General features: G+C 31.6%; 2 protein-coding genes across 2 annotated transcripts in view; one reads left to right on the top strand and one right to left on the bottom strand.

Moving 5' to 3' along the window:
* Positions 1-1,475: 1,475 nt before the first annotated feature.
* Positions 1,476-14,457, bottom strand: RpS26 (ribosomal protein S26). Its single transcript, XM_035368171.2, has 4 exons — positions 14,306-14,457; positions 13,841-14,018; positions 4,338-4,474; positions 1,476-1,564 (listed from the first exon to the last, which is right to left on the bottom strand). The coding sequence occupies exons 1-4, from the start codon at positions 14,306-14,308 to the stop codon at positions 1,517-1,519; spliced, it is 366 nt and encodes a 121-aa protein (XP_035224062.1). The 5' UTR covers positions 14,309-14,457; the 3' UTR covers positions 1,476-1,516.
* A 3,013-nt stretch (positions 14,458-17,470) lies between these two features.
* LOC118184637 (very long-chain acyl-CoA dehydrogenase, mitochondrial-like) overlaps positions 17,471-20,291 on the top strand; it is a 76,308-nt gene continuing 73,487 nt past the window's right edge. The window contains exons 1-2 of the mRNA XM_085824268.1: positions 17,471-18,027; positions 18,644-18,725. Of these exons, the coding sequence (XP_085680394.1) occupies positions 17,975-18,027; positions 18,644-18,725 (135 nt within the window). The 5' untranslated portion in view covers positions 17,471-17,974. The remainder of the gene's footprint in view (positions 18,028-18,643; positions 18,726-20,291) is intronic.

Here is a 20,291-nt window from a genome sequence, read left to right as displayed (position 1 = left end):
TCTAAAACCATTTCCTAAAAGCACGTGTACTCACACAACTCAGGACAAAATGAACGAAATAGCGAAAGAACGGCCAACTGCCTTGAGCTTGCTTTATGCTCATTGGCTAATATATGCCAGATGACATGCAGTGGAGCTCGATGCCCATTGGAGAACTGGAGAACGACGTTTCTGGATACGTATGCTGTCAATCACAAAGCAGAAATTCTCATCTGATTCGCAAGGTTTCATTTTAGATATAATCTAGAGAAAATTCAGCTTTCAGACGTCCAAAATCACATTTTTTTTTTGTTCATATAACGAAGTATTAAGCCAAGTTCCATAAAAATCGTGAGAAATATTAAGAATAAGAAAAAGTCGGGAGAAATATATTGTAAATCGGGTTGGCGGGAGAGCGGTCGAAAATTGGGAGTCTCCCACCTAAATCGGGAGAGTTGGCAACTCTGATAATACGATGAATCTTTTAAAAACTGTCAGTTTTCAATTTCTTTGCAATTGAAGCAATTTTAATTGCTTCAATGCCTGTGTCAAATGGAAATATAATAAAAAGGGAAGATGTTAGAAAGAGAAAGACTTCTGGGATCAAAAAGAGGAAATTCAAATAATTTTGTTTTCACTGTTCTTCCAAAAATTCTACAAATGATAAGAAATAAATCATGAATTCTTCATAAATACCATGAAGACACTCCCTAAAATCCAAAAGAAAAAGTATCCCTATCAATTCTGTAAGAGCAAAAATTGATTTTGGTGGATAGATATACAGAATGAAGTGTAAAGTGAATTTTCAAGAGAAAATTTACACACATTTAAACATTCCAAAACAATTATTTGGGGGGGAATTTATCACTTATAAATTTTTCACAATTGAAACAGTCACCAAAATAGAAAGTAATGTCACTTAAAATATGGCAGGAGAAAATAAAATGATATTTATCAATGTTATGTCTCTGACTGCTTGCTCTCAAAATCAACAGTTTTATTCAAATTTTAAATATCTTAGTGCATCAAGAATTTGTTAATACTCAATGGGTTAAAATTATACAGTTGAAAACATCTAGAGTTTGATGCCATTCTTCTATTATCTTTCCAGGCTAATGGGAAAAAAGCTTAGGTCTCTTTTAGACATATTAAACAATTACATTTTGTAAATTTATTTTTTAAAAATTCTTTAGATAAATTTTATGTTTAAGCCAATATTTAAAATGAAATTATTCTGAAAAGATCAGCTAGTCTTTTCCCACTAAATCTTGCATATTAATACATAAGCATCTAAAACTATATAAAATGGTCGAGACGGATCACTCCGCACTGGATGTGTGACACCAAAACTCCTAAAGAAATTTAAAGGTGTTAATGAAAGCATAAATTATATCCCTTTTAGAAAATATGATGGGAGAGGGATCTTTTTTTTTAAAATATTGGGTCAATTGTGACTCGTTATATACATGCTTGCGATTCAGAAATGAGAGAAGTAGTCACACTTTGAATTTTTTTTTATTACTTAATAAAAATTACATTATTTTGGTGGCACCACACGTGGAGCATTTCCTCGAGGTCCTGAATCCTAAGAGAAAAAAAAAAAATTTTTTTTTTAAACATCTTTCACATACAAATGCAGAATAAAACTATTTGATATATGAAAAGCAATTTAAATGCAGTAAAATACATAAATAATTTTACACTTTTTCTCCCTGATAATTTATTCTTTTACTAACTTGGCTGCATGATTTCAAAGGGTAACCAAGATCGTGAGGATATTTGTACGGAAATGGTTCACTTTATCAACAATTATAACTTACAGCTTTTTATTTTAGAAAAATCTCTGAAAGAGGGGTTACTTTAATCTACTGTACAGAACAGGATACAAGTAAAAATTGGAATGGATCAGATTTTCATAAAATACCCATACATACAAATTGTAAAACAATCTAGCCAGAGCTCTACTTCTGCTACATCTCATCATTTGTCATGACGATTACTTACTTTCAAATTAAACATACAAACTTCCAAATAAATCGTGCAAGAATTGAAATAACTTACAATTTTATTTCTTAACATGGAACTGGCGGGAGGGAGGTCATGTAATGGCCATATCAAATATTTTCCCTTATTAGTGGATATAAAATTTGTAGACAATGTAGCAGCTTATTTTTTAAAGGCAATTTTTCTTGCATGTATATAGTAATAACAATAAAAAAAAATCTTTAAATCAAGCAAGAACCTTGCCTTTAATTCAAGAAGAAAAAATTTCAAGAATTGTTCTTGCAACCAATGCCTACCACACATTTGATAAAATGCCCTGGACCAGTTAAAATCTGAATAGCATAAGATTACATGCTGAGGATCTTGGTAGAAAAATATCTAATGTTAGGGATCGTTGTGATGTTTGTGAATTCAGTAGCATTGTGTGCACTCTGTACAACAATTTTGTGCAGAGTACACAGTGCTACTGAAATCCTATAATAAAATTAAAGAACACTTTACTGTAAATTTAAGCATCTTATTTACTTGTGAGAAGTAAAACTGCCAAGATTACTTCCCTTTTCAATATTAATATCAAGTAAATATTCCCCAATATCTTTAAGAGTAGTATTCTATAAAGATTTATTTTGTTTATAAATAAAAGGAGGATTAATATTAGGTGCAGATTAATTTTAAGAAACATCAAAACTGAATTTAGTTCTTTTGAAATTAAATTTATGATCATCTCGATGTGCTGAGGTTTCGGTGCACTACATGAATTCTGCGGGCAATTTAAAAAGCCTGAGTTATTTTTCTTATCAATAATCAGAAAATGTAGAATTCCAACAATTTGTGATCATTTAATTCACATGTGTCTAATACGCACTCATGTTGAATGCAAAATTAAATTTTGACTTTCGCAAAATTTCGAATGACAAACTTAACAATAGCCCCCCCCATATCTACACAGAAATAAGATCTTTAATAAAAATACATTCTAATTGCTACAGTTTGATGAAAGAAGTGAATTTAACTGTTGAAATAATTCAATATTTTTGGCATGCAAGTTAGCACAAGGACTGTGTAAACACAGAGAGTGAATCTGAAAATTTTTCATTTCAGACAATTAACTCAATTTTGTAATTTAGGTTTACTTTTATACTGAGAAAATAATGTACAGGGAAGGAAAGCTTTTATTTTCTAAAGTACTTTTACACATGATGCAAGTAAAATTAATGGTTAGTGTACATGCCGTGTGGATAAATTTAGTAAATTACCATATGTTGATGAAAAACTAAATTAAATACAAAAATTATTCGATTAAACATGCTTCATAATAAGTTTTACAAATGCTTACAGTACATTATGACAATTCAGATCAAATAAAATTTAGTAAGAATATGCTAAGAACACTAGGGGAGGGAACAAAATCTGCACAATTTAAATTTCATTAATTCAATAAGTTACCTTTATTGCTGAAAAACATTTTCCTTATCAATGGCTAAGATTTAAAAAAGGAGAGTTGGCAGCTATGGATATTATAAAACAGCCTAGTTTCTGTTTTTGAATAATTTACAAAAGTCTACGAAAAAGTGTGATCTAATGCAAGACAGATTACAGACAGAATAGAGTCCGCAAAGACAATTTTGAATACAAGAATAAATCTCAAAATCTTTTAATTAGCCTATGTGTATAAATTTATTATTCGTTATACATTTTTCATTTAGATATACTTTATTGTTTTCTACAGTGGCTTGGGCATCTTTTGTTCTGCCTTAATAAAAAGTTCAAGATCTGTGCAAGCATGACATAAAGAACTGCTTTTCTATAAATACACTGTGCCAATATACTGATAATTTACTGCAAAATATTCAATATGCTTACAATTTTAAAAGTTCCATCAATGGAATAAGAAGTTATATAGCAACATTTGCTGAACAGTGGTCTTTAGAAAGAGTCAGTAAAAAATGAATTTTACAGAACATTTATGTTTTTAACGAACTGTTAACAAAATAGTATTAAAGTAATAAAAAATTTTTTACATGTTTATATATTTTGTTTTAAATAACATATTTGTAAACTTGCATTAAAACACAAGGTATAAATTAAAACGCTGTCGCATTATTTTAAATAAATTACTGACCAAATTGTATTAAATACTATAGCAAATACAAATATTGTAGAAATTGCCAATTTAGCGAAGTCATTTTCATTTTCATGAATGTCTGACATATGGTGACAAATCATACTTTCTTAAGCCTTAACCGTACCCGAGGTGCCATAGAAGCCAAGTATCCAATTCAATTTTCTTATCAAAAACACATTTTAGAAATTTATTAGGACACTAACAACAACAATAAAGAAAAAACACTTACTGCTATTGGTCTTTGGAACCTTGGAGGAGGAGCTCTATCTTTACGACCTTCTTTAGAACGATTTCTTACAATTTTAGAGTGGATTGCACACGACACACAATAATGAAGTTTTGCATACAACTTGGGCAAAGCATAAGCTTTAAAAAAAAGAGAGAGGGAAAAAAAAAAAAAAACTTTTACTTAAATGCCAAATTTAACCATGATTTACATATTAAATTAAAAACCTCTAATGATAATTATGTTAAATTAGGTTCTTTGGCCACAGAAAGATAAAATAGCTGCAGATCATATCAATTCAGATAAAAGTACAAAATAGAAAAGTTATCAAATATCATCCTTATTACTTTTAACAGTAACGACTAATAAAGGATGCAACAGACATCTGACAAACAGCTGTTATTCAGCTTGCGCACTAATTTTCAAACTGCAGTTTAAGAGTGCCAATTTTCCACTTAGTTGGATATTCAGGCCCCAGAAGCTAATGTTTGATACTTTGCATAGCAACTGTGGTAATTAATTTTATTCTAATTTTTTAGTTATATTTTGAATTTAGATTACTACTATGTCTTGATTAGCCAAGTTTCTCATACTATTCCTTAATTTTTTATATTCATCAAACTTTTCTGCTAAATCTTTTGGATTGTTTAATTTGGCCCCCTTGTAGATAGTAACAGGGAATCTTTTCTTAAACAGACCCACTATAGTAAATTATATATAGTATTCAATAGTAAATTCAATAATACCTAATCCTGCCCCCTCTTAAAGGAATTAATAGTTGTCATTTACATAAGTGGTAAATTACAGAGTAAAACTTAAAAACTGTTTATCATATTTTGTCAAAATACTGTCAACATTTTGCAATGTACACCTACTTCTGGAATTAGAATATCACATGCTACTGATGATAAATCTTTCTTAAACTTCCATTGAACGATTCACACTTTTTTCCCCACAAATTAGTTTCTTATTAAACTCTCCTAACAATAAGCTAATATAACTTCTGTGTTTAAAATCTCTTCCTAACACAGTAGATTTTTAAATATCTTCATACAAATATGACCTCTTTAATATGTTACTGCTACTTTAATTTAAATCATTGTCATAAAATACTAAATTTGTTACATGAATAGATTATATACATTTATAAACTATCTAGGTATATTACAGTTACTTCCAGAACTATTGTAATTTAAACATTTACCACAACACTTGTGGAAAAAGAGTCTGGGTATACAGAGTTTGTCGTAAACTCGAGCTTCAAAAATCCATATTTGAAGAAGTGCAAGGAAAAATTTCGGTTTTGCACATATATGATCAAAGGGACATTGGATTTTAAATATATAGAGATTCCCAAAGTAATCAAAACAGGGAGATTACACTTCATACTATTTTATGCAATAAATGCTGTAAATAGATTCGTTATTCGATGCCAGCAGCATGTTATTGCTAGATTGAGTGTTGGTTAAACTTTCCTACAAGTATGGTGAATCCTTAAGTATTGTAGTGTAGTAAGTTTCACACAGAAAAAAGACTGAAGGTGCCCCCTGAGGAAATGGAGACCTTGGAGGATTGTCCACAAAGTGACAGAACATCCTTGAGTGTGGACAGCATCATTATTGTGTACAAAGTTTCATGAAAGAATTGACAGCAGAGACATCAGTGGGAAGTAGCAGTGCTAGTGAAGCAGGGATCAAAGATCTCAGAATCTTTGATTTGACACATTCAGCATGGAAACTCAGATCTGTACAAAATACAGGCACTTCACCAGTTATCAGCAGACACAGATAAAAGAGAAAACTTTGCTACATGGGTGGTGGCACAAATGGAAAGTGACCCACAATGACTGCTGAATGTCACATGGAGGAATAATGCCCACTTTCCTTGCATGGTGATGTCAAACCGCTGCGATTCTCATTGTGTGACTGGTGTGGTTTCATTGCATCTTTCATTCTGCCACTTTCTTTTTTGACAATAATTTATGTATCCAGCTGGAACACCTATACCTTCACTACAGAAAAGACATAAGTTACCTGTCACCACCTTCATGCAAGATAGTACTCCACCTCATATTGCTCATAAAGTTAAGACTTTCTTGTTGGGAGCTTTCACTGAAGACCAAGTCATAAGTCGAGACTATTTTGGTTGCAGGGATACTTTAAGTCTTGGTACCATAGCCGCCAACCACTTTGGTGTAACTGAAAGCTGCCAATCAATTGATTGTTGATGGTGCCATGCCAAACTCAGCTCTAATAAGCATAATGATGTACTTCATTTACCTATTAGCTTATGCTGGTGATCATGCTGAACATTTTTTACTTTAACCTTTAACTGCTGTGACAAATTTTTCGGCATGATTACTGCGAGTGGTCTCGCAGGCTGCTTTTAAGAAACACGTAAAAATCTGGTACTATTCTGTTTTGAGAATCGTAAAAAAAATTGCAGCGAAAATGTATGCGCAAAAGCGCCAAATCTAGTGTCATCAATCACGCTGATTCTAGATTGCGCAAGTTTATATAGTTCTATATTTCTTACGGCGCAATTGAAATACTAGTGTAATTTTTAAATCCTTTTTTGATATCCTATGGACTTCACACAATTTGGGAATTGCCCATGACGAAAAGTATGCAATAGAATTTTGGGTAAAGTGCAGAATCACCCACTACTTGACGCGGTTTTAAGAACTGCACATACTCGTATCCATGTACACATCGATCTATTTTCACTTAAAAAAAACCCAAAACTGCCCAAAAATGGCACTGCGCACACCCATCCTTCACTTTATCTATGTACACATCGACCTATTTTCACTTAAAAAGTAAAAGAAAATTGACAAAAATGCAATTGTTTTTACCCTCGTAAAAAGTGGCAAACAAATAAGTGGGCGATTCTGCACTTTACCGAGAATTTTTTCAAAGAAAATGCATCATTCATTATAGAAAATTATGTTTGAACAAACAACGAGATGTGTATTTTTTATTTTAATTTAATTATGGCAAAGCACACTAGGGCTATCTGCCTAAGGGGAGAGATGCATTCGTGGAGGACTTTCTAAGGGAAACTGGCTCGTATACACGTTACACATAGGGAAAACCACAAAAACACCCATGCAGCCAGCCCGTTCATGGGATTCGAACCTCGGACCGAACTACCAATGTTCAGCGACTTTACTGCTAGGCCGCTGGTGGGCCAAACAACAAGATGAAATTATACTTTAGTGATAACTCCGTAGTGAAATAGCGATGCAGGCATCCATTCGGTTATGTTTAGCAATTTTTATATGAATTATAATAATGATCTAAAATAGTTTACTCTTATGCCGCTGGTGGGCCAAACAACGAGATGAAATTATACTTTAGTGATAACTCGGTAGTGAAATAGCGATGCAGGCATCCATTCAGTTATGTTTAGCAATTTTTATATGAATTATAATAATGATCTAAAATAGTTTACTCTTATGCTTCCATTCAGTCATCTTTAGCCTTTTTTATATAAATTATAATAATAAAAGCATATTATATGAAATTAACCTTTCATCTAAATTAAAACATCAATCTTAAATAGTTATTTACTATTATACTTCCTTCTTGCGTTAGGGTTGCTGCAATTATTTTTGGAAGCACTGGCATCAACAAAAGTTTGGCAATTTTTTAAGGCCCTCAAAACCGAATACTACCAAAAATACATACTTTTATGGCTTTTTAAGGACTGTTATAAATACTTTATGCATATTTAAGGAATTCTAATTCATTTAAATCGATATATTTTAAACACTAATCATTTAATTTTACACAGCTAAATTCATATAAAAAATTACTATTTCCTTTTTTTAAGAAACAAAGTTTTTATAAAACATGCATGAAAATATGTGACTTAAGTATTACTGTCAATTAAATCATAATTCTACAATGAATTTAATTATTAATAAATAATAGATTAGTATATCTTTGTTTACAAGATAAATCATAAGATGATACACAGTCAAAACATATTTTTTGAGAGTACTGAAGATGCACTGGTTCCTTGCATTCCAAGCATTTGTATGCTGTTTTTCTCTTCTTACAATGTGGGCACAGACTACATGTTTTCCTTTCTTCTAATTTTCTTCTTGATTTGATATATCCATTCTCTTAATTTCCTTCTGTTCAAGGATTTGTCTAATTGTTATCTTCAGTTCCCTTAGCAAAACAGCTGAAGTTATCCCAACTTTCAGACGCGGTTTAACAAGTGTAGTAGCTAATAAAAGCAATTTTTTTCCCTCAGTTTTGTAGCATCAGGATATGACTGGAAGAATATATATGAATATAAATTCGAAGTATCTTCGGGCTCTGCTCTAGAGCCTTTATTTGCAGGATGTTTCAGACCAGGGAGCTGAACTATTATGTGTTCGTACCACCAGAGTTGGTTCTTTGTTGCCCCATTTGAAGTGCTTTTTTTCCATACAAATTATCATTTTGTTCACAGTCATTACAAAAATTATGATATTCATCTGTAGAAAGCTCAGATTTACTTTCACTGTGATTCTTCAAAATTGGAGTATTCTACATCAAAAATATTGTTGACAAGATATTCAATTTCTTTTTGAGTGAGATATAAGGGACGTGTTCTTGTAAAATGTGAAGCCATATTTATCACTTTTACAAAAGACATGCATCCGATAAATAATGTCTATTGTCCACTAAAACTGGCATGCATCTGCTGTGAGCGGTCTCCCAGACACCTTATAAAGTAAAAAACATGATAACTGAAACCATAATAAAGCTAAAAGTGTAAAACTGTATAGCATATGACCTTTTGAAGGTAGGAGGAAAGACAGGGACCATTTACCGTTTTTATGAGTGGAAATGATGGTTAGAAAATCCTATTTGTTTCATTGTGTGTTAGTGTCTGCCTGTGGGTTCTCTTCTGCAATATATTTTCTAATATATGGGGGGGGGAAATCCATTGTTTCTCTGATTACATTTACAAAAACCAAACTTTTGATGTCTGCGCAAATTTATGAGATATCCTGTATAACAAAAAAGCAATATTCTAGTCTATATAAAATACAAATGAGTACCTTGTAAAAAAAATATAGAAATAACTGATATTCATATGGGAACTTAACGACGTAATTTTATAATTTTTGACTACAAATAATGTAAAAATTTAATTAGAATTAATTTAATGTAAAAACTTTTCTTTAATGAACAAGCATTTACAACCACAGAGAAAGAACCCATTGGTGAGAAGATATTTTTTATGGCAACAACTAACCAACGATGAACATGACATTAAGCATTACAGTCAAAAGTCATTAATCCGGACTCGTCGGGACTTCGGCGATTCCGGATTATAGATCATCAGTTTAAATCTGGTAAGATGGCATGCAGAAATTATAAAAATTAAAAATATAAAACCGTAATTTATGAAATAAAGAACAATTATGATCTAAAGGGTACCAAAATTTACAAAAAAAAAAAAAAAAAAAAGCTTAATATTTATTTGTTTATTATTAAACATTTCTTTCAATGTAAGTTGTTTAAGTTGCTTCGTTTTTTATGTGATAATACATTCTATTTAATTCTATAAACAGACATAATTTCTTGTTCAGTTACAAAGTTTCGCTGTTCAAGTTCTATAATTGCTGTGTCAAGAATACCGACTAATTTGTCAATCAAAATTTTTTCGTTTTCAATAACCTCTGTGTTACTTTCTTCACTATCGGAAGCGAATTATAATGACGAATTTGATTTAAATCATATCAAAGACAGAGTACATCCAGATGAAATACTACATTTAGTAAGGAATTATAAGTCAAATAAAATAAAAACATCTGCCCTGAAGATAAGGATAGTGCTGACAGATCAACTTCCAATTCGTTGCGCACCGCAGCGTCCCCCTCCCCCGCCGAACAGCGTGAAATTGATAAAAAATTGCTTGCTTAAAAATTTTTTCGTTTTTAATAAAAATTTGTTAAAGATTCACAAAATGATGAAACGGACAATAAAACAAATTCAGGTTTCCAGGTGCCCATGTCAGAGTGCAGGACTATATTATTCAAAATTTGATGACTAGGTACATTTGTTATTCCAGAATGCGAGAACACATATGTACATTTATGCATATTCTTCATTATTTAGTTCCTTTAAATATAATAAACTCACTGGCGTAACAGCCCTGCAGTGCCCAAAACCTGCTTTCTTAACCATAGGCCTGGAAGCATACAGTGAGTACAAAAAGTGTTTGCACACAATACATTTTTGTTCACAATTTATAAGAAAATGCATTAAAAAATAGAATAAGCTTATTCATTTAAATTAATTACAAAAATACAATAATATTTAAAAAACATTTTTTGCAACAATATTAAAATAGCTTATGTCAAAAAAGTATTTGCACACTCAACTTTAGCAAATTTGCATTTTTAAGCTATTATTTGATAGTCATCCCGCAGTAAATAACATACGTAAGACGACTATAAAAGGAGGTGTCGAAACGTTATCAGTTGATTGTCGATTTCAAATTGTAATGTCATCTAAGAAATCTGAATTGCCGATTTCGTTGAGAGAAAAAAATTGCTTATCTACATGAAAATGGCCTAAGTTATCGAGAAATAGGTAAAAAAAGTAAATGTTTCCTTCTCTACTGTTTGGTATGTTATAAAATGTGAAAGAGAATCTACATCAAATAACTTGCGCTCTGGACGGCCATAGTTTTAGACCTTTTTTTTTTTAATTTCAAGGTACGTAATGTAAAGATATAGGTGTTTTTAATTGTCATTTTAGCACTATGTAATTTTTTAAGAAACTTTGGTACTATTTGGTTTCGAGGGGTGTAAAAAATCACCAAACTATTGTTGATGCCGATGCTGCAAAAAATAATTGTGGCAAGAAATGAAGTATAATAGTAAATAACTATCTAAGATTCATCTTTTAATTTAGATGAAAGGTTAATTTCATATAATACTTTTTTATTATTATAATTTATATGAAAAAGGCTAAACATGACTGAATGGAAGCTTAAGAGTAAATAACTATTTCAGATCATTATTATAATTTATATAAAAATTGCTAAACAACTGAATGGATGCCTGCATCGCTATTTCGCTACCGACTTATCGCTAAAGCATAATTTCATCTCGTTGGTTGTTCAAACATAGTTTTCCATAATGAATGATGACTTTTCTTTGAAAATGTTCTCGGTAAAGTGCAGAATTGCCCAGTTATTTGTTTACTGCTTTTTACAAGGGTTGGATTTTTGTCAATTTCTTTTTTAAGTGAAACTAGATCAATGTGTACATAGATAAAGGGTGTGCGCAGGCCCATTTTTGTGCAATTCTAGGATTTTTTTTAAAAGTGAAAATAGGTCGATGTGCACATGGATACCGAGTATGTGCAATTCTTAAAAACACATCAAGCAGTGGGTGATTCTGCACTTAACCCAAAATTCTATTGCCGACTTTTCATCATGGGCAATCCATAGGATATAAAAAAGGATTTAAAAATTAAACTACTATTTCAATGGTGTCTTAAGAAATACAGAACTATATAAACTTAACGCAATCTGAAATCAACGAGTTCGCTAGATTTGGCGTGCTGTTAAATGGGCACGTTTGCTAGCTTTTGCTCATGCATTTTCGCTGCAATTTTTTATGGCCCTCAAAACGGAATAGTACCAAAACTTTTACTGCGAATGAAGTGAAAAGTGATAAGAGAAGCTTCGAAAAATCCATTTGTCAGTGCACTTACTTTAGCCAATGATGTCACTTCAACATCTGGAGTTCAAATCTGTGCCCAAAGTGTTCGATATGTCCTGCACGATACACACATTTATGGGAGATCTCCAAGAAAAAAAACCTCTTATAACTGAAGAGACTTGAATTCGCTAAGGATTATATCAATGAGCCAATTGATTTCTGGAGAAATGTCATATTCTCCGATGAGAGTAAGTTCAATATCTTTAAATCAGATGGCAGGAAATTAGTTTGGAGAAAACTTTGTACTGCTTTTCATACCAAAAATGTGCTACCTACAGTTAAACACGGAGGAGGTTTTGTTATGATTTGGGGGTGCATGGCTAGCAAAGGAGTTGGTAATTTGTGTTTTATTGATGGGAATAAAACTCTCGAACCTACATTGATGATGATATATGGCTGGAACCTATATTGATGTGCTGCGAGATAACTTGCCACAAGGTGCAATAAAATTGGGTATCAGTAATTCGTACTATTTTCTGCAAGATAATGATCCCAAGCACACTGCCGGTATAATTCGTATGTGGTTGCTTTATAATGTACCCAGAAAACTTGCCACTCCACCACAATCACCAGACTTAAATCCTTTAGATTTAAAAATAAGAAAAAGGAAGATTTCAAGCAAATCTGCCCTTATTGAAGAGTGGTCGAATACTGACCCTACTGTTACAGAAAATTTTATTAAATCAATGCCAGCAAGATTACAAGCAGTAATAGATGCTAAAGGAATGCATACTAAATATTTGAAATTTGCTTATATATTTTAATTTTGTTACAAAAAGCATTGTTATTTATATTATTGCAATTTTTCTGTTTGTTTTGGATGATTAAACTTATTCTGATTTGGCAATACGAAATTTTTTTTTTTATTTCTCAATGCTTCTTTTTATGAATTGCAAATACTTTTTTTTACCCACAATATGCCCTGAACAAGTGGTCAGCTTGTCGCAGGACCCCCAGTGTTTAGTCCCCAAGCGAACTTGGTACTCATTTTATCGACCCAAGTGATGGAAATCAAAGGATGAAAGGCTGAGTCGGCCTTGCCCAGGCCGCGAATCGAACCCCAGACCTGTGGTGCTGCTGCACGATGCATTTGCCTCTGCACCACCAAGCATTCCTTTAAATATAATACAGGGCAATAATATTTGGTGGCAACAATTTGAAAAGTGATACAGCATAAAGATTCGATGCAAAATGCCATTTCGAGATTATCAGCTCTTCTGGACTAATAACACAAAAAGTGAAAAATGAGTGTGATGTTACAAGCAAAATTATGAGCAGTAATGTAAGGAAATGTTTGCTACCTCCATACATGTGAACCTGTTTGGCTCCCAAGTTCGAATGGGTGAAGTGCAGAATCACGCTCGTATTTGGAGCGTTATGTTTGGCATTTTTTATAAGAGTTTTTGTTCATCATGTTTAAAACTTTGCTATGATTAAACTTGCCTTGTGAGAATTAAGGTTGCTATGAATTAACAAAAAGTTACCTGCAAATGATTTACAGGAATGTTTAAATTCATAATATTTAAATAATCATGCATGCGGTGGAGTGGTAAGCAAGTTAACAAAAACTTATGAAAATATTGCAATGTTTTGATATACAACTGATAATATATTAAATGAATTCATTTAATTTACTAATATATTAATTTAATACTTATAAAAATATTGCAATACGTAAAATACTTATTTATTAATGTTATTTAAGTGATTCGACATAAAATTTATACAATCCATAAATAAATATTAAGAACAAAAAATAATAGCTTACTCTCATAAACACTGGCGTCAGTTACATCTCTCACAGCAGCGGCCTCCACAATGTTTCGAATAACGAATTTCTTGATGGCTTTGTCTTTGGGTACACAACGAGCACAGTTAGTACATCGGACAGGTTTTACATGTCCACGACCATGCTTGCTACGACCGTTGTTTCTTCTTTTAGCGGTCTAATGAAAGAATGAATTACCATAAATACACAGTACTAGGTGACAATATTTTTATGATAAAACTGGATATTAATGAAAAAATTTATCCACGAAAGTAACAAAAGAACATTAGTCGAAACATAAAACCATTTATTTCCAAATGGTTAATAATAGAAAATTCGTTTTATACATGTAATACGATAAGCCTAATCTTAAGAACTAGCCTAATTCATAAATGAAAACATTTACATTTCATAACTTAAATAATTAAAAATATGAAAAGATTATGAAACAATTAATATACAAACCATCGTTTACAAAAGACAGCAAGTAAAATTCTCAGAAGTTTAAACTTTATTTTCACAAGAATACACGGACATGTGCTCACACACCAGATACAGATGACACGATCAGTTTTAACGCAATGTTGCCAGATTGAAAATAAAAATTACCTTAGATACTTGACTTTTGAGGTAGAGCCCAAGAGCGATGCGTAGTGCAGGGAGAAAATTATGCCACATACGCATGACGTCATGTGGGTGACAGTGTTAGTTCTTGGCGTTTGTTTACTTTCGTTGCATCAACAGTTTGATTTGATTCCTGTTGTTAATTTGCTTTATACCTAGACGGAAGTGGCAAATTGTGCTATAGCGTTGTGTCAGAATTACACACGTTAATACGTTTTTTGGCGGAAAACACTCTTTACAACCAGATAAAATAACTATTTTTTTAAATGAATTTATGTAGTTTTCATACATAACTGTGATGTAATTTTACATTTATTTTTCATTTTACTGCTATTTTACATTTAGATTGAAAAATTTCTCATTTTAAATCATTTTTTTATCATAATCTTCATTTTGTGTCTGAGACTGTAGTGAGATATTTAAACTCAGTGTCATGTTTATCAGTACTGAGTACCTGAATGATTAGTTAATAAATTCGCTTATCCAACTTCATTCACATGTTTTGGTTACTTTCTTTACATCCCAAACGTAATTCTATGTATTGAAGCAGCGTCTGGGTAAAGCATTGCGAACTAAGTAAACTGATACATGCCTCACCGTGAAGAAAGAAGAATTTCTCGACCACACTATGATGCAAACATCGAATGAGTGAGTGACATATTTCCTTCAGTGTTATTTAACTGATGCATACAGGTATGTGTGATGTAATTTAATTGATATAACTAAGTGAACATACATATGCTTGACCCTGAAGGAATACAAATCTGTGTATTGTGCTGGAATACAAATAGCGTAAGATTAAATAAGATAATGTCTTCAGTGTTATTTAACTGCTGCATATGTTTTAATTTTGATTCCACATAATTTGTTTTTAATTATAAGAGAAAGACAAACAATTAAATACTGAGCACTATTTTGAGTATAACAAAAGAATTTTAAGAAACAACCTGATATAAATACATTAGTAATTAAAAATATTTAATTTGAATACAGGCTAAATTGAAATGAAAATATAGGGCAAGTTTATTAGTTTTATTATTGTGCATTTATGTGTAAGAAATGTATTTTAATTATTCCAATTTTAATGTATGGAGGGAAGAACATGGCGTGAAAATCGAAGATTATTTGCTATAGCAAATAAACACGCCAGGATAAATGTTATATGCAGTGCTTAAAGATTTTTAAGATAAATTACAATTCTAGCCGGAGCGCACCGGAGCCCTAGATAAGATGAGCTTGTAGAATCATTAGGTTAATTGGAAGCAGAAAAGATGAAAAACATGCAACCGCCTTCGCCAGGAATCGAACCACGGACCTCTGAAATACCGGCTCAGTGTACAGAACCACTACACCACGAAGGCACGCTAGGGAAATGGGAGAAATACCTTATAAGCTCCGGTACTTCTTTTTATAAAACTGAACCACAATTTCAAGGGAAAAAATTTAGAATTCCTAACATTTTATTTCGACAATACAATTTTATTAAAAATCGCTTATTAAATTTTAATTTTTCTCCTTACATTTTATTTCATTTTAATTATTTAATTACTTTAGTCTTTAATTATTTCAATAAATAATATTTAATTAATTATATAATAATTATCAATTAAATTATAATGAATTAATTATTGATTAAACAGCAATTTATGAACATTAATTAAATAGCTATTAATTAATTTGATAATAATTAACTATTTAATTTAAAAATTATTAATGTGTTTAATAGTCATATTATTTATTTATTTACTCCTGTTCCTCTTTGCTGACTGTCTTCCATAGGGCTCCGGCATTTCTAATTTTAGAAATTAAGCCCTGGTTATATAGAAATCATAGGAGTGTAAGGGATTATAAGAGTGTTTTAGATAATACTGAAAATATATATTCTTCTGAAATCTGAAGTGAATCAGTATAAGTAAATGACTTTAAAAGAATGTCATAAGTCTATTTAAAAGTATAAGGATGTGATATTAAGAAATTTGTAGAATTTTAGGATAATTAAATATGAATTTGTTGACTTAAATCTTTTTATATATATTTTTGCTTGAGTTATGTAATTTTAACTGAAAATCACAATCATGTATTTCTGGTGGAATGTCAAAATTCATTTGTATTAAAAAAATGCATGAGCAATGAAAATAAATTGGAAAATACTTTTTTATTATGTTATTACCATGGTTTTAGCAGTTATGCCTTCATGTATTCTATTAAAAAAGATTTACTTAATGCAGACAATACAGCATAAATATATTGGAAAATACCTCGTTTTACAACATTTATGTCCCTTAATTAACCTAAATATTGTTTTTCATTTTCTAATGCTTTTTTTAAGGAAAGAATGTAATGTTTATAATTATTTTGAGCATCGTACGAATTCTGTGCATAAAATAAACATTCGTTTTAACAAAATGCTTAATCAGAAAGTATATACCTGGTATTTCCGGTATGTTATTATAATTCCCATATATAAAAGGATCATTTTGCTTTAGTTTACATTTTTCCCATTACCAAAATCATGTAGCAGACACGCCGACCCACGTTTCTTGCCACCCGGGTGACGTCACTACCAGCAACCAATGACACGCAAGGATCAAGGATCAAGGAAGTGCAATTTACGGAGTTCATAGGCAATTACGCCTTTACCTCCACATCTTCAAAGAAAATTAAATCATCAAAAAGAGGGGATTGTCAAATAGGGTAAAATTTTGATAAGCCGAATGACTTGGAATAAGTGCCTTCACACTGAGTCAAAAAAAGGCAAAAAAACTCAGAAGGTCTTAATTTTGCGCCGAAAAAGGGCCAGAATAATTTAGATAGGGGCAGCCATAAAATTTAGACTAGAAAAATAAAAGGTGAAGTTTCCTTGAACCTTGATAATCATGTTTTGCATACGTCAGATGAAGAATACGCAGGGGAATTCCGATGCGCGTTCTTCAAGGTCGGAGGAAGGGGGGGGGAACCTGTTTACAGGTCGAAAAATTAGTTCTGCTAGTGATCAGCTGGAAGGGAGAAGTTTCATTTTTGACCGCTATTGAATGCGGTATTTAAAGGCCAAAAAGGACGCTGTTAAGCGCCTAAGAAAGTTCCTTTTTAAAGGAAGAAAGAAGCTGTAATTTAAAAATCTTTTACAGTTTTACTTCATTTGATAAGTTAAAGTATTTTAAATCAGTCCTATGACACGCTTTTTCCGTTCCAGGCCTAACCTTTAATATTAAAGAACCTTGTTAAAGAACATTGGCGCCCATGTGGCAAATTTGATTGAGCCGGAAAAACTGCACACTGTGTGGTAGTCCGCAATAAATTAATCAGTCAGTCAGTCATGAGAGTTCGAAGTTCACGTAGGTGGGAACTTACTCACTTTTTCTGTGTGTGGAGTGGAGAATATTTTCGGTAATTGTTTTTGTGATTATTTTTTACTGCAAATTTAGTTGCCGTATCGCACTTTTCAGGATATTTTAAACGACAGACTGTTTATAAATAATTTGTAATTGCCGTATTATTTATTTGCGGAAAATGTTACGACCTTCGATTTTGAGAGTTCTAGCTGGAGGAAAATCTGCTATCAGGTAAATATTTGGATTTAAGAATTATGTTATTTTGATTCTTTTTGTTATTTTATTTCTTGTGGATGAATTTTGAAAACTGTGAAATGTAGTAGTATATTTTCTTCATAAGGATATAAGATGTAAAAAAGTTACTCATATATCAAAAAGAATGAATGCACAGTGAACTTTTAAGGTAGAAGAGGTTAATCTTTAGGTTATATTACATAACAATTTACGTGGTTTAACATATTTAAATCTTATCTGTGAATTTTTGATTTTATATTTAAATTATGCAGGTATTAGTGCCCTCTTCTGTATGCGGAAGTGACATATTTGGGTAAGTAAGCTTGATCAGTTTTAAGATCTGCTGTCAAGTGGATAGGTCACAGCTTATTTAATTGCATTTGGCCATTCTAATTGTGATCCTGTTTATGTTTTTAAAACTTATTTCCCATTTTAATTATTCAAGTGGCATTATAAAGATGATAAAATTGATTTAGGATTAAAATTTGAATCATATTAGTATCTAATTCATCTAAACAACAGCTTTATAAATACTCTCAAAAGCAAGTTTTAGGTTTTATTTCTTATGCCATGTTATGTAAACTAAAATGTATTATTTTCTTTTACTTGTTAGGCAGTATGCTGCTGCTGCGCAGACTGCTGCCAGAGAACCAGATGATATTAAAGGAGAAAAGAAAGTAGAAAAAAATGTTTCAGTTAGTATTTTATTTGTCCTTCTTTTTTTAATTCCGAGTTATGTGCAATATATATACCTTATTTTCCACTCCCAGATATGCAGTATGAATATGGGTGAAATTTTCTCATAAAAGTTCACTTCTAAATTGACCAAAGAACTAAGACTGCTGAATACCAGAAATTTGATTTGGAGTCAAATCCTGGTGAATGTGCTGAGAAAGTGGAGAATTGTCCACTGCTTGGCGCATTTTTAAGAATTGCACATACTCGGTATCCATGTACACATCGATCTATTTTCATTCACTTAAAAAAAATCCCAGAATTGCACAAAAATGCCATTGTGCACCTCCTTGACTTTATCCATGTACACATTGACCTATTTTCAATTAAAAAGTCAAAGATAATTGAAAAAATCCAATTCTTCTTACACTTGTAAAAAACACCAATCAAGTAAGTGGGCGATTCTGCACTTTAACTGATGTGCTTCCCTTGTGGATGTTTTCTGAGTTTTGCCTGTTTGTGCAAATACCTTAAAACATTCTCAAAAAAGCCTTCTCTATAACATACAACCAGTTTAAGGTGTACAGCACAAAATAAGCAACCTACTTCTTAACTGACATCAAATGCAGAAATAAGCCCTTGCAAATATTTTTTCATCGGTCACATTCACCGCAGTCACGCAAACAATCCCTTCATAATAGAGTTTCTCTAACACTCAACTACTACCATAAAAGAAACAACAGTTTGGCGATAAATGAAGGAACAACTTAAAAATAAACCAATAGGAACCATAAAATATAGACTAACCTGTTAAACCAATCATACAGAAAAAATTTGGGAACTACTCTGATATGCGCCCTCAAGGCGCCAAATTTCTCGCCAAATATTTTTGGCAAGAAACTCCACGCTGCCATATTGCTATCTAAATTTTTTGTCTACATTTCGAACTTTAAGCCTAAAATGTCTCCAAAAACACGGTTTTCGCGAATGCAAAAACCACGTTTTGAACACACAATTTAAGCTAAAAATCCGAAACAAAAACAAAAAATTTAGATAGCAAAACCGTGAAGTTTCTAACCAAAATTATTTTACAAGAGTCCATGTACACAGCGATATGTTTTAATTAAAAAAAAAAACATCTACGAATGGCACAATCTAGGCAATGAATGAATTTACGAACTACGCACACCTCGCTTTAATAAATTAACATAACAATAAATTTCAAAGAATACCATGTACACAGCATCCTGTTTCAACTTAAAAAAACATCTACGAATTGCACAATTTAGGCAACAAACGAATTTACGAACTACGCGCACCTCACTTTAATAAATTATCATAACAACAATAAATTTCAAAGAATACCATGTACACAGCGTTCTATTTCAACTTTAAAAAACATCTACGAATTGCACAATTCAGATGGTACGCACTAATCAACAAAATAACTAAAATAAATTTCAAGCAATTCAAAAAAACAATAATGACAGAAATTCATACTAAAAAAAAAAAAACAATGAACATTATATTCTACAAAATAAGAACAAGAATAAAATAAAATGCACTTACCATTAATGCTTTTTCGA

Source organism: Stegodyphus dumicola, chromosome 9 (genome assembly GCF_044657685.1).
Source record: "Stegodyphus dumicola isolate Sdum_Otavi_A_Nest chromosome 9, ASM4465768v1".
NCBI classification, from domain to species: Eukaryota; Metazoa; Arthropoda; class Arachnida; order Araneae; family Eresidae; genus Stegodyphus; species Stegodyphus dumicola.
This window is presented reverse-complemented; position numbering and strand designations above follow the sequence as displayed.

Excerpts from the sequence above, each read along its gene's own strand:
- RpS26 (XM_035368171.2), bottom strand. Across the intron at positions 4,475-13,840 it reads TGACGCCAGTGTTTATGAGA|CTTATGCTTTGCCCAAGTTG; the intron begins GTAAGCTATTAT and ends TTTTTTTTAAAG. Across the intron at positions 1,565-4,337 it reads GGTTCCAAAGACCAATAGCA|GATTCAGGACCTCGAGGAAA; the intron begins GTAAGTGTTTTT and ends TTTTTCTCTTAG.